The sequence below is a fragment of the Leptodactylus fuscus genome, chromosome 5, assembly GCF_031893055.1.
Source record: "Leptodactylus fuscus isolate aLepFus1 chromosome 5, aLepFus1.hap2, whole genome shotgun sequence".
Taxonomy (NCBI): domain Eukaryota; kingdom Metazoa; phylum Chordata; class Amphibia; order Anura; family Leptodactylidae; genus Leptodactylus; species Leptodactylus fuscus.
The window spans coordinates 113,645,783-113,661,952 of record NC_134269.1 but is presented as its reverse complement, the minus strand read 5'-3'; the positions used below and the strand labels follow the sequence as shown (position 1 = coordinate 113,661,952).

General features: G+C 38.1%; 1 protein-coding gene across 7 annotated transcripts in view; it reads right to left on the bottom strand.

The window, feature by feature from the left end:
* The window catches only part of CACNA2D1 (calcium voltage-gated channel auxiliary subunit alpha2delta 1), a 561,607-nt gene that overhangs the window by 161,353 nt on the left and 384,084 nt on the right, over positions 1-16,170 (bottom strand). For all 7 annotated transcript variants that reach the window (XM_075274041.1, XM_075274040.1, XM_075274043.1 and 4 more), the window contains exon 7: positions 4,329-4,460. In XM_075274041.1, the coding sequence (XP_075130142.1) occupies positions 4,329-4,460 (132 nt within the window). The remainder of the gene's footprint in view (positions 1-4,328; positions 4,461-16,170) is intronic.

Genomic DNA, 16,170 nt, shown 5'->3' with positions numbered 1-16,170 from the left:
TATTTTGGAGATTCAGAATTAGGTCATCAGTTGTTCTTTACATGATGGGGTTTTTTGTGTTCTAAAGAAAGGTCTAGACTGAGTCCTGTTTAACAAGAAAAAAAGCCGGACACAGCTGTAAAAAGCTAGTAACTTTTAAGATAGAAAAGCTTTTAATATTGATTTTTTTTTCCATATCTAAAATGTAAGACTCTTATTACAATCCCTTAAGTCATGATCAAAGCAAAAACTAAAAAAGAATGTTAGTTAAAACAAAACAAAGTAGCAATCCATAAATGTGAAGGCCATAGTTAGAGAGCCTGGAGAGACAGTAATACATAAGTAGTACATAGCCCCAGTGAACAAGGAAGGTCAATAAATCCGCTTTAGGGCTGGGACCCCAAATTGCGAAACCGCAGCATTTTACATTACCTGCAATTCTGGCTAATCCCATCCACACATTGCAGAAAAATATAAATTAAAAAAAACATTGTGTTTTTGTAAATTGCAGCATATCAATAACATATACAGAAATGCTGGCGTTTTCTGTATAGCTATAATAGGGACAGAAAGTCCATAGAGGAAAACTTTGTGAAAAGTGCTGTGAAAAAAAACGTGGTCTTTTCAGCATCACTTTTTGGCTGAGGCTCGCTACAGGGGTCCTTAGCCTAATATACTAAAATACCAGCACTATTTAAAAATTTTGCATTCAGGATCTTTAAATTACACTACACAATGGACATTATGGATATTCTATACAGTGGGTACGGAAAGTATTCAGACCCCTTTAAATTTTTCACTTTCATTGCAGCCATTTGCTATAATCAAAAAAGTTCATTTTATTTCTCATTAATGTACACTCAACAAACCATCTTGACAGAAAAAAACTGAAATGTAGATATTTTTGCAAATTTATTACAAAAGAAAAACTGAAATATCACATGGTCATAAGTATTCAGACACTTTGCTCAGTATTAAGTAGAAGCACACTTTCGAACTAGTACAGCCATGAGTCTTCTTGGGAATGATGCAACAAGTTTTTCACATCTGGATTTGGGGATCCTCTGCCATTCTTCCTTGCAGATCCTCTTCAGTACCGACAGATTGGATGGTGATTGTTGGTGGACAGCCAGTTTCAGGTCTCTACAGAGATGCTTAATTGGGTTTAGGTCAGGGCTCTGGCTGGGCCAGTATAAATGGTTAAAGAGTTGTTCTGAAGCCACTCCTTTGTTATTTTAGCTGTGTTCTTAGGGTCATTGTCTTGTTGGACGATGAACTTTCGGTTCAGTCTGAGGTCCAGAGCACTCTGGAAGAGGTTTTCTTCCAGGATATCTCTGTATTTGGCCACATTCATCTTTCCTTCAATTGCAACTAGTTATCCTGTCCCTGCAGCTGAAAAACACCCCCATAGCATGATGCTGCCACCACCATGTTCCACTGTTGGGATTGTATTTGACAGGTGATAGGCATTGCCTGGTTTTCTCCATACATACCACTTAGAATTAACGACAAAAAGTTAAATTTTCGTCTCATCAGACCAGAGAATCTTATTTCGCATAGTCTAGGAGTCCTTCATGTGTTTTTTGGCAAATCCTATGCGGGCTTTCATATGTCTTCACTGAGAAGAGGCTTCCTTCGGGCCACTCTGCCATAAAGCCCTGACTAGTGGAGGACTGCAGTGATAGTTGACTTTGTGGAACTTTCTCTCATCTCCCTACTGCATCTTGGGAGCTCAGCCACAATGATCTTTGGATTCTTCTTTACCTCTCTCACCAAGGTTCTTCTTCAATTGCTCCATTTGGTTGGACAGCTAGGTCTAGGAAGAGTTCTGGTCATCTCAAACTTCTTCCATTTAAGCATTATGGAGGCCACTGTGCTCTTAGGAACCTTGCGTGCTGCAGAAATTCTTTTGCAACCTTGGCCAGATCTGTGCCTTACCACAATTCTGTCTCTGAGCTCCTTGGGTCATTCCTTTAACCTCATGATTCTCATTTGCTCTAACATGCACTGTGAGCTGTGAGTAGAACCATCTCAAGGAGGATCAGAAGGAAAAGGACAGCATTTGAGTTAAATATGAGTGTCACTGCAAAGGGTCTGAATACTTATGACCATGTGATATTTCAGTTTTTCTTTTTAACAAATTTGCAAAAATATCTATATTTCTGGGGGGGGGGGGGTTCTGTTAAGATGGGGTGTTGAGTGTACATAATGAGAAATAAAATGAACTTTTTTGATTTTAGCAAATGGCTGCAATTAAGAAAGAGTGAAAAATTTAAATGGGTCTGAATATTTTCCGTACTCACTGTACATGCTTCTCCTTGAAATTGTGCTCTACATCACTATATCATTGAATTTCAAGAATAATCTATTTCTTGTCAGCGCATTCTCTCCTAGGGACCTAATATCTCATGTCCTCAGTTCAAATACAAATTCTTCAGGTATCTGTACGTAACCTTCCTTCACCTTTGCCTCTTCATTAGAACTTTCCTCTCTCTTCCATAAGTCTTCCATAAAGGTTAATGTTTTTCATTAGGGAGAGACTGATACAGGGGACATTGCATGCCCTTCTAAGAATTCTGTGTAAAGAATATGTAAATAATACTTCATATAGCCAGTCAGGACCCTACTCTACACTGAAGAGAGGCAAACGCCTTGAAACAGCTGTCTGAGAATGGGAACCTCTTCCTTTCGAAGGAGTTATACTGGTTTGGATATTATTCCCAGACTATGCCATTAGGTTTCTTTGAAAATCAGGTATTACCATATGGGGAGTTACCTTCCAATAGGTGGTGCTAGGAGCAAATTCTTCTCTCTCACCAATGAGGTCTTATTTAAATATTCCTGAATATATTCTACACATTAAATTTTGGATTTGGTGCAGTTTAAAAAATACATATAACCTTTATTAAAGACTGTTTTCAGGCTTCTGAGTGAAAAAAATAGTGCTATATATACACTAAGTTAACTGTACCAAAAATCTGGGCTAATTTGTCTCCAAAAATTGGCATGCATGTTATACACCCCATTTATTATGGGTTAAGCTAGGTTCACACTTTTGCCTGATCTCTGCTCAGGAATTCTGTTCCCCATTCTACTTTAAAAATGCAGGAAGAAAAGTCTGCAAGCTGGACTTTTCTCTCCTCATTTTTCAAGCAGAAACCCAGCAGACATCCAGGTAGACTCTTTTCTAAGCAGTTTAGTTGTCTGTTCATGGGTGTGAACATAGCGTTAGACAGGTTTTTTTGTTTTATCCAGGAAAGGATTTCAATAATGGGATGGATTTTTGTTGAGAACTGGAGATGTGTGCATCAGTCTTAAACAGTTTTCTAATTTTGTGTACTTAGGAGACTCCAAATTCTTAATAATTCAGGTACATGATAGGAGGTTCCATGCCCCACAAATTATATCTACGCCAGTGAATCATGAGTCATCCTAAAATCAAAAGGCCTGAGGAGTTCCTACACTGGTCTGCCCACTCCACCCTTTTACATGCAAAAAAACTGCAACTTTTTCATGACTTATACACCATAAAATTGGCATAGAAAGCATGATAAATTGGCCCTATTCTCTACCATAGTCTATTTATTTTACTAATTTGCATAAGATGAAAAGATCAGTGAAGAAATTAAAGAAACTATGTAAAGCTCACAGAGAATTTTAATGGCACAATCAATAGAAAAGATATTAGTTATAGGAATTACATATACTGTAATAATTACAGTAATGCTAAAAGACCAATAGGCCTATTATTAATAAGGCAGTGTATAACATACTTAAAACTTGTATATTGTTCTCTTTCTTGAAAGATATTTCAAGGTGAGCAGTGTTATACTTTGTAACCGAAAGAAATGCAATATTATCTGTAAGCATTCACTTGAAATTAAAGGCTTCTATACTCGTAATTAAAAAAAAAAGTTGTCTGAATCTGACAATTTCAGTGGAGGTCTCACAATTCCTCTAGATTTGTCCCCAGGAAAAGATGGATTGGACATTTTGGATTTCAATGCCTGAACCTTTGGTCTTGAAGGGGGGATAAGCTAGAGAAGTCTGTCAGTATCTTGCTTTCCTTGCCCCACTGATAACGTGCAAACTCAGGCAAGTGGAGCGCATATATATATGGGAGAGTAGAGAGCAATAAACCTCAATTAAACTTTCATCCAACTGAATTTTCAAAGGCACCTTAAGAAGATCATGTGAATGTAAGTTAGATGATAATTTCTTTATAAATATGTCTATGCCTGATAAGCATCTGATAGTAGCCGTTTCTGAATGGTAATAGATATTCTCATAGCACACCATCTTGTATTAAGGATTATTGATACATTCAATAAGAATGTGGCTTTACTTACCTGGGTAATACCTGGCAAGTCCAGTTGCACTTCCAAACACCTGCCAAAGAAGTGTTTTATCTTCGTTATGGTTTTTCTTAAACACTTCATCCAATGCAGCCGTCCAGTTAAGTTCATTTAACACTATGGTAGCTGAAAAAAAAATGAAATGGTTTGCAATTGTATTAATAATGCTCCATAATTACACATAATATTGATTATATGATTATACAAATATGATAAATGTAACACAGAAACATAAAGGTTAGTGACAGGTGCCAACCAAAAAAAAACAGTATAAAATGAACACAGGAAGATATTATGGAAAAGTGATATTATTAGCCTTTAAAGCTGGCTGGGGAATAGCTTCCCAACACAGTGCTCATTAGTTTAACTTAACAAGATTTTCATGTTTATGGATGTGATAACTGAGAAAAATCAGTTATGTGTGCATGAATATTCATGCCCTGGGTCAGTTACATAGTGAACCTGAGCTATGATGAGATTCATATTCAGAAGCATGAACAAATTAATGCTTTGTGGTCAGATACCTACGAATGGAAAGTTACATAAAAGTCCACATTGTTGCTATTGTAAAGCTCAAGAACAATAACATAACTAATTATCTGGCTTGATATCCACATACACACCTGACAGTGGCTAATCATTCTAAAAACAACAACAATAATGATAATCTTCATTACTAAGATTTATTTACACAGTCTTATCATACCCTCCCCCCCTTCCGACTACATGATACACACACACACACTATGATGTTAAAATGTTTATGGCTAGTGTAGGTTGATTTACTCCCTTTAATAAAATATTTAAAAGATGTGTTCACCTTCAGATCCTCTTTTGTTATTCTCTCAATACTTATAAGATGTATAGTGAAGCAAAAATTCACTAGGTGTTCAGTAAAAAAGTATTTTGTAGGGCATAAATCTTTACACTAATAGACAATAAGCAGACCTTGTGTAGTTTAACTGCAAATCTATCTATCTAATCATAAAACAAGAAAAAGGCAGTACTCCAAAAATCTGTAATAACACACCTAGTGGTATTTATTGTATGTGCAATGTTTCAGATCAGGAGTAGAGATGAGCGAGTAGTATTCATTTAAATAGGCATTCGATCGAATACTACGGTATTCAAAATACTCGTACTCGATCAAATACTACTCGCTATAAAATTTTGATTCAGAACCAGTGTTAATTGGCCGAATGCTATACATTCTATACATGCTATACATTCGGCCAATCAACCCTGGTTCTGCAGGACGAGTAAAAGCAAAGCAGGAGGAGTCTGGGTCCACATACAGAGAGAGAACCATACAGAGCAGGACACAGCGCGGGGAGAATGATAGACCTGCAGGATAGTATTTTACTTTTGAGTAGCAATCCCCAGCATCCCTCCTGCAGAACCAGCGTTGATTGGCTGAATGCTATAGCGTATATAGCATTCGGCCAATCAACGCTGGTTCTCCAGGAGGTTCGTTTTTGACGAGGTGGAGTCTAAGATCGGACCACAATGAAGACTGCTCTAATGTTAAATATGCAGTCTTCATTGTGGTCCGATCTTAGACTCTGACAAGCCTCCTGCAGAACCAGCGTTGATTGGTCGAATACTATACACTGTATAGCATTCAGCCAATCAACGCTGGTTCTGCAGGAGGGATGCTGGGGATTGCTACTCAAATGTAAAATACTATCCTGCAGGTCTATCATTCTCCCCGCGCTGTGTCCTGCTCTGTATGGTTCTCTCTCTGTATGTGGACCCAGACTCCTCCTGCTTTGCTTTTAGGGATGCTGGGGATTGCTACTCAAAGGTAAAATACTATCCTGCGGGTCTATCATTCTCCCCGCGCCGTGTCCTTTTCTGTACGGTTCTCTCTCTGTATGTTGGCCCGGACTCCTTCCGATTTGCTTTTACTCATCCAGCGCTCGGGTACTAGGCTAGTTTTGCTCTCCTGCTAATATACAGAAACCGCATCTGGCCCTAGATAATTCCCAGTGCTGACTGCCCAAGTACCGCACTCTCCCTCGCTCCTCCTCAACACTCTCCTCCTGCTACTCGTGGACTTGGTGACTCCCATTTGTTGAATTGTGGTTTCCCCTGAAACGAGCATTTTATTCCCATAGACTATAATGGGATTCAAGATTTGGTCTATTGACATTGTTCTTTTCATGAATATATTTATATTAAATTTACAATAAGTGTAAGTATTTCCATTTTCACTACTATAAGTGATGGTACTGTAGGAAGATAACCTCCCACACTATAGTACTTATAGCACTGTGTGTCACCTAATGGCTGAGCAGCCTTTTTTTTTTTTTTAATATTATTTATTGCACAGTTATTGCAGACACTTTCAACTAACTCAGCAACCCAATTTTATTGCAAGACTGTATTGCATGCATTTTGATTGAGACATCTCAGGATATAATGTATCTAGCTACACAAGCAACTGAGAGGTGTCTGTACATAGCTAGGATATGTTACCTAGTGATATACATCACTTATTTCTAATCTCTTTATTTTTATTGTAGTTTTCTTTTATTCTATTTTCTGTACATAATTATCACTTGTCATAACTTCTCCTGTGTTCTGTGAAAAGATATATAGTGTATGGCAGTGGCCATAAACAGCAAAAGATTGGATCTGATGCTATGTCTGGATAAATGAATAATAGCGCATGTCTATCAAGGTCAACCAAGTAATGGAAAAGGCCATGACGTCATGACGTAATATCATACAATACGAATGCCCATCTAAAATGTTGCAGTGTTTTAGAGGTTTATGATGTTACAGTAAATGAAACGAGAACAATATAAGATAAAACTTAAACACTGAAGGTTACACTTATTATAAAACTTATTAAAAATGCTAAGCAGTAATTTGCAGATTTAATCTTCTCTTTCTCTTAAATCGGTTTTGTGTATGATATGAATAATTAATTATTTGCAAATATGGCAGATTCTTTCTTTTAATAGGTGGCCTTCAGTTTTATAAACTCCTACACTTTTATTGTTAAAACTGGTAGAATGAACAAAAGGAAAATAGAAAAGTTGTCAATTAACGAAGGTTCTGCGTTTTCTCAGTTGATAAAATGTTCATGTCCTTGATTTTTCTTTTTTTTTTATGACATAGATTTTGAAAACCTTGGTAAGCCATGAAGCAAACTTTTCTTTGCAAATCAATACTGCTAGGTACTGTCAAAAATGTTAAAAACATAGTAAACAGAATTGAAAGATTGTTGTTGATGATTTATTAAATGTGCAGATAAGGCAACAAGAAATACAATATGAATTTTATCCAGCAAAACCTGTGAGTTGTGACCTTGGTCTGACCCCATGTCATGGGACTGAAAACAGCCCCCCAACCTAGAGTAAATAATATTTCTGATATAGCGATAACATGTAGGGATGATTTTATAATATATTTATTATACAGTTGTCAACCATCAGATTTGTCCATATGCAACTACTGAATGTTTGAATTTTTATTCATGACTTTTTCTTACTTTTTTACACAGGCGTGCCTAAACAGCCTTTACAAGACATAATCCCAAGAACCTATTTCAGGTTCCAGGCCATCTCTATAGTGACAGTAGCCCTAAATATCCTATTGGAAAAGACCAATACAAAAGGCACCAGTCGCCACAATGTGCGCTTTCAGTACTGGGTCTTGTAGCTTCATTGGCTGATAATATTTATTCCTGGTGGTTCATTACGAACGAACCACCAGGAATTATACTCACAACCATGTGGTGCCTCACCACCCATAAGGTCAGAAAATGCAAAAATTATTATATTATAATATCTTTACAAACATACCTTAGATGCTCTTTTTTAAATACCATTTGCTTCATCATAAATTCTCCTTCAGGTGTTCATAAAATAAAATACGGCATAATTTACTGAAAGATAACATGATATAAAAGCTTCTTCCCTGACAAAATTCATATACCCAGACCTTACAATGATTAAAAAGGATCTTTGGGGATACGACATACTCTCTTGAAAAGCACTGCACAAATTAACTCCTCAACAATAGGACTTCAACTTAAGAGCTGAAAATATATGCAAATATTAAAAGCATGTGAAATGTGTTCAGGGTTCAGCCACCAGAATCTAATTTAATCTCCATGTAAAGTATCAATTAATTAGATGGGGGACTATAGGCACTCCAGATCTAATCTCTGTAATCCTGATGGCTAAAAAAAATCATTACCCTTTATACAGCTGTAAAATACTGTACCTAAATTACTGTATTAAAATTGCTGCAGATATATCAGAAATATCCCCATGTGTGGCTGATGTTACAGTTACAGCAAAGCTAACACAGCAGCTTCCACAAGTTTAGACTTTTGGACAAGGCAAATCCTGTTTTCCTATGCTATGTTTCTGAAATAGGATTTTACTCTGGAAACTGGATTGATCAGAAAGATCAATGTTACATCTAGTTTGCCATATATGCATACTGGGAAAGTGTTTCATGTTCTCATACATTCAGTCACCGCCAGCTAACCAAGCAATTATTACATTTGTTAAATCTATCACAATGAAAATGTCATTTCACAATTGTGAAATGAACTGAGAGATCTAAATACATGGTATGTAAGGTTGAGAAGCATGTAATCTACAGTAATTCTTGAAAGAACTCATAGAAATAAGCTTAGCTTCTTATCTACTGTTTCTTAACTCCAATCTACTACTATATACTAGTAGTATGTTAGATACAGAAGTTTACTCTCCGTCACTAATATTTCAACAAACTTTGAATACAGTAATCAACAACACAAGTGAATGTAAGAAATTTTGTAATGTATCTTATTAGAGAAAGCGCCTGATTCTTCATAAATTAGGCTATTTTACTGCTCCATCCCTCCTTGCCTAAACTAACATTCACTCTGAAATCTTTGCTGAGTCTTTCTTATTTTAAAGAGATTGAAGCTCACTAAAGTGTAAAATCAAAGTTCACAACAAAAGTCTATGGGCATGGGAGGCATAGGAGCAAGAAAGGATCAAATGAAAGACTAGGAAAAGATACAGGGAAGCTGATACAGATAAATAGGAAGCCACCTTCTTTCCACTGGTGTTTCGTTTACCTCTGAACCAGTCAACACTACTTTATTACGTCCTCCATAATGTTTCAGAGTGAGGACAGAACATTAGGGAGCAGAATCTCCATTTTTTCCATATAGTGCATATGAGAGACATCCCTGAGACAACTATTTTACACTTAAAGGGGTCGCCCAGGTAAAAATGGACAACCCTTTTAACATTTAAATCAGCTGAGGGTAGTGAAAAAAATAAAAAATGCATACTCACTAGAGATGAGCGAGTAGTATTCGATCGAGTAGGTATTCGATCAAATACCACGGTATTCAAAATACTCGTACTCGATCGAATACTACTCGCTATTCGAATGGAAAAATTTGATGCAGAACCAGCGTTGATTGGCTGAATGCTATACAGTCGGCCAATCAACGCTGGTTCTTCTCCTACCTTTAGAAGTCTTCTCCGCGCAGCATCCCCACGGCGTCTTCCGGCTCTAAATTCACTCTGCCAGGCATCGGGCCTGGGCAGAGCTCAACTCTATTTTGTATATTGTGACTTCCTCTTAGAGTGGAAGCAGTATTAAAGGGGTATTCCCACGTCACATACTCACCAGTCTTCACTGCTGTAAAATCTTCTTTCTTTCTGGTTTCTTGCATCATTTGGTGGGCGGGGTTTCACATGCAACCTGCCGTTTAGCTCCGCCCCCAAATTAGTGTGTAGCTCCGCCCACCGCATAGCGTGATCCTATGGGCGGCTGAAGGGCCTGTGATATCATCAAAGGTCCTTAAACACTATATGCACAATATTGGACTATGAAGTATAGGCAGGAGCAACTCCATTCTGTGTTACATACAGAGACTGCCTGTCTCTGCCATAATGAACACAATTGAATGAAATGAAGAAATGAAAGCAGCTCCTCTCCTCTATCTGATAGCAGGAAGCTAGGTCAGATGGTGTAGACACAGGAATAGCTAGAAACACAGGCTCGCTCCCGTGCACTTAGCCCCTCCTCCCTCCCCCCTGAGAGCAGCAGATACATCACTTGACTCATGAGCAGCTAAGTCATGGCTGTGTCAGCAATGAATTGAATGAAGTAAGATAGTGGACAAACAAAGCAGTTTTGCTGAAGCAGTGTATTTAGGAAAAATCTTACAACCACATTAACAAGCAGTATAGATAGGATCCTTGTGATGGGACAACCCCTTTAATGTTTTTGCTTGGTTTGTTGGTTACTTGAAACCATGTCAGGTTATTTTTTAACTCTGCTCTATAAACACAGACAAGAACATACTTAAGAGTTAAGTATGTTGCCTAACATTTTCAAAGAGTTCTAAGGTGCATTGATGTGATTAGCAACAAACTGCTACTACTTGATCTTCAGACAGCACCGGACAGTGATTCATTGCTTTAGAAAGGTCGTTTGGCCCCAGTGGGTGAATGATGAAAAGAATTAAACATTTTAAATTATAGCTTTCTTTTTAAACTTTCTTTCTCGTTTTTTTATTGGCATGAACATGAGCGCAGCCACTTCAGAAAGCCATAATCACTGTGACTTTGACAGTATTTTGATTAAGGACACACTCATAACATCTCTGAGAAATTTCTAGCATCAAACATATTTCATATGCTGGTTGAAGGGTTAAAAAGTACCATGTATTTAGCATCATTATAAACATTAAAGAGGAAGTCAAGTCTCTACTTGCCATTAGAATATATCAAAAGACATGTATTATTTAGCTGAACAATCTGCTTGGGTTGAAGTATTAGGCTCGGTATAACATTTCCTATCAATGAATGGATTAAAGGCCCTTTTATACTGGCTAATAACGATTTGGTCATTTACCAGTTGTAGCAATTATAGATGAGCAAAAATGATGAAAATTATAAATCAAGCAGTCAATACAACCATAACATTTATTACTGGTGTGGAGATATCATCATACTATAGCAATTCTCATTATCTGCAGTGTTATTGGCAAATGTAAATTATTCTCATTGGCCCATTTATAGAACGCTCTCACAAGATGCATCAGTCATGCTCTTTAGGGTGGGGTGACATCTGCACCCGTGCATGCTTTAGCAAATCCAGCTGGGTTTCCATCTTCTGTCCTGAGAAACTGGAAACCCATTCAAGTGAATGGCAAAGTTGGACATGCAGGACTTTGTGTCTGGTTATAAAAAAACGGTTTCACCGCGGACAGGTATAAAACGCTGACAGGCGCTCACTTTTCAAATCCGTTCACTTGAATGGGTTTGAAAACTGACTGCCGGGTTTCCGTCCCCTGTCCAGTTTCTCGGAGCATAAGACGGAAACCCAGCTGGATTGGCTAAAGCACGCAGGGGCACAGATGTGAACCTGCTCTCACTTGGCAAGGAGTTTCCTCCTTGTTAACAACAAACATTGCCCTTATGATTATAACCCAAAAGGTACCAATAATAAATTGTCTGAAGTCAACTGAACCTTTTGACTTTGGTGTGACCACCTGATAATGTAATGTGTGCAAAGTATTCAGTCAAAGTTCAGCAAATGTTATTAGAAAAAGGATCAGACATTTTGAATTTCAACATGCCCAATCCTTTGGTCTGAAATTGAGAGTCTGGCAGTGGCTTACACTACTCTCTTCCGAATTACACAGGAGGCCCTAATGCAAAATCTGTACCAAATAAAATCGTAGTATACTCATAGAGGGAAGCAATACCTTAATAGGCCCATTAAAACTCCTGGGACCTAGAGTGATTGAACCCTTTGCATCCCTTTAAGTTATCAATTTGTCCCCATTGAAAATACATATATTGAAAATTCATTAACCTTTTCCATAATAGTATGGCAGATGCCACCAGGTCACCACTGTATAATACAATGCAATCAGTGTCCGAAGACCCCAGATTTGACTTAAGCACCCTTTTGGGGTGGATTGCTGACCCTGGGTATAATATCTGTGGCTGGCAATGTGTGACAGTGAAAGCTTCTGTTCTACGCAGATTGTAATAGAAGTACTGCTATTTTACAATGCATTACAGTATATTGTATTAGTCAAAATTACAGAAAAAAAGTTAAAAAAATAAAAATTGCTACCCTTTCCCTATAGTATCTTAAATAAAGTTAAACACACATATATTATATTATATATCCCAGTATCCAAATCTCTAAAAATATTTTTTCAACCATGGTGGAAAATAAAAAATGGAAAAATAAAAATGTATGGCTTTTGTGCAATTAGATTCTTACATTCTTACTTAGAATGTGAAGTTTAACCCCCTAGGTGGCATGTGCCATAAAATTGCACAGCGCAGCCATCTGTATATAATTAGAGATGAGCGAACAGTGTTCTATCGAACTCATGTTCGATCGGATATTAGGCTGTTCGGCATGTTCGAATCGAATCGAACACCGCGTGGTAAAGTGCGCCATTACTCGATTCCCCTCCCACCTTCCCTGGCGCCTTTTTTGCTCCAATAACAGCGCAGGGTAGGTGGGACAGGAACTACGACACCGGTGACGTTGAAAAAAGTAGGCAAAACCCATTGGCTGCCGAAAACATGTGACCTCTAATTTAAAAGAACAGCGCCGCCCAGCTTCGCGTCATTCTGAGCTTGCAATTCACCGAGGACGGAGGTTTCCGTCCAGCTAGCTAGGGCTTAGATTCTGGGTAGGCAGGGACAGGCTAGGATAGGAAGGAGAAGACAACCAACAGCTCTTATAAGAGCTAAATTCCAGGGAGAAGCTTGTCAGTGTAACGTGGCACTGACGGGCTCAATCGCCGCAACCCAGCTTTCCCAGGATCCTGAATGGAATACACTGTCAGTGTATTCCCGTATACCCGATATATACCCCGATACCCGTTCCAACGGTGTGCCCCCCCACCTTCACCCCAGAAATACCCTGCAAGTCCCCTAGCAATAGAATTGGGGCTATATACACCCACAATTTTTACTACTGGTATACAGTGCCATTGTCTGACTGGGAATTCAAAGAATATATTGGGAATACAAATACCCTCATTTCTTGCTACTGCCATATAGTGCCAGTGTCTGACTGGGAATTCAAAGAATATATTGGGGTTACGTGCACCCACAATTTTTACTACTGGTATACAGTGCCATTGTCTGACTGGGAATTCAAAGAATATATTGGGAATACAAATACCCTCATTTCTTGCTACTGCCATATAGTGCCAGTTTCTGACTGGTAATTCAAAGAATATATTGGGGTTACGTGCACCCACAATTTTTACTACTGGTATACAGTGCCATTGTCTGACTGGGAATTCAAAGAATATATTGGGAATACAAATACCCTCATTTCTTGCTACTGCCATATAGTGCCAGTGTCTGACTGGGAATTCAAAGAATATATTGGGGTTACGTGCACCCACAATTTTTACTACTGGTATACAGTGCCATTGTCTGACTGGGAATTCAAAGAATATATTGGGAATACAAATACCCTCATTTCTTGCTACTGCCATATAGTGCCAGTGTCTGACTGGTAATTCAAAGAATATATTGGGGTTACGTGCACCCACAATTTTTACTACTGGTATACAGTGCCATTGTCTGACTGGAAATTCAAAGAATATATTGGGAATACAAATACCCTCATTTCTTGCTACTGCCATATAGTGCCAGTGTCTGACTGGGAATTCAAAGAATATATTGGGGTTACGTGCACCCACAATTTTTACTACTGGTATACAGTGCCATTGTCTGACTGGGAATTCAAAGAATATATTGGGGTTATAAATACCCTCATTTCTTGCTACTGCCATATAGTGCCAGTTTCTGACTGGTAATTCAAAGAATATATTGGGGTTACGTGCACCCACAATTTTTACTACTGGTATACAGTGCCATTGTTTGACTGGGAATTCAAAGAGTATATTGGGAATACAAATACCCTCATTTCTTGCTACTGCCATATAGTGCCAGTTTCTGACTGGGAATTCAAAGAATATATTGGGGTTACGTGCACCCACAATTTTTACTACTGGTATACAGTGCCATTGTCTGACTGGGAATTCAAAGAATATATTGGGGTTATAAATACCCTCATTTCTTGCTACTGCCATATAGTGCCAGTTTCTGACTGGTAATTCAAAGAATATATTGGGGTTACGTGCACCCACAATTTTTACTACTGGTATACAGTGCCATTGTCTGACTGGGAATTCAAAGAGTATATTGGGAATACAAATACCCTCATTTCTTGCTACTGCCATATAGTGCCAGTTTCTGACTGGTAATTCAAAGAATATATTGGGGTTACGTGCACCCACAATTTTTACTACTGGTATACAGTGCCATTGTCTGACTGGGAATTCAAAGAATATATTGGGGTTATAAATACCCTCATTTCTTGCTACTGCCATATAGTGCCAGTTTCTGACTGGTAATTCAAAGAATATATTGGGGTTACGTGCACCCACAATTTTTACTACTGGTATACAGTGCCATTGTCTGACTGGGAATTCAAAGAGTATATTGGGAATACAAATACCCTCATTTCTTGCTACTGCCATATAGTGCCAGTTTCTGACTGGTAATTCAAAGAATATATTGGGGTTACGTGCACCCACAATTTGTACTACTGGTATACAGTGCCATTGTCTGACTGGGAATTCAAAGAATATATTGGGGTTATAAATACCCTCATTTCTTGCTACTGCCATATAGTGCCAGTTTCTGACTGGTAATTCAAAGAATATATTGGGGTTACGTGCACCCACAATTTTTACTACTGGTATACAGTGCCATTGTCTGACTGGGAATTCAAAGAGTATATTGGGAATACAAATACCCTCATTTCTTGCTACTGCCATATAGTGCCAGTTTCTGACTGGGAATTCAAAGAATATATTGGGGTTACGTGCACCCACAATTTTTACTACTGGTATACAGTGCCATTGTCTGACTGGGAATTCAAAGAATATATTGGGGTTATAAATACCCTCATTTCTTGCTACTGCCATATAGTGCCAGTTTCTGACTGGTAATTCAAAGAATATATTGGGGTTACGTGCACCCACAATTTTTACTACTGGTATACAGTGCCATTGTCTGACTGGGAATTCAAAGAGTATATTGGGAATACAAATACCCTCATTTCTTGCTACTGCCATATAGTGCCAGTTTCTGACTGGTAATTCAAAGAATATATTGGGGTTACGTGCACCCACAATTTTTACTACTGGTATACAGTGCCATTGTCTGACTGGGAATTCAAAGAATATATTGGGGTTATAAATACCCTCATTTCTTGCTACTGCCATATAGTGCCAGTTTCTGACTGGTAATTCAAAGAATATATTGGGGTTACGTGCACCCACAATTTTTACTACTGGTATACAGTGCCATTGTCTGACTGGGAATTCAAAGAGTATATTGGGAATACAAATACCCTCATTTCTTGCTACTGCCATATAGTGCCAGTGTCTGACTGGGAATTCAAAGAATATATTGGGGTTACGTGCACCCACAATTTTTACTACTGGTATACAGTGCCATTGTCTGACTGGGAATTCAAAGAATATATTGGGAATACAAATACCCTCATTTCTTGCTACTGCCATATAGTGCCAGTGTCTGACTGGGAATTCAAAGAATATATTGGGGTTACGTGCACCCACAATTTTTACTACTGGTATACAGTGCCATTGTCTGACTGGGAATTCAAAGAATATATTGGGAATACAAATACCCTCATTTCTTGCTACTGCCATATAGTGCCAGTGTCTGACTGGTAATTCAAAGAATATATTGGGGTTACGTGCACCCACAATTTTTACTACTGGTATACA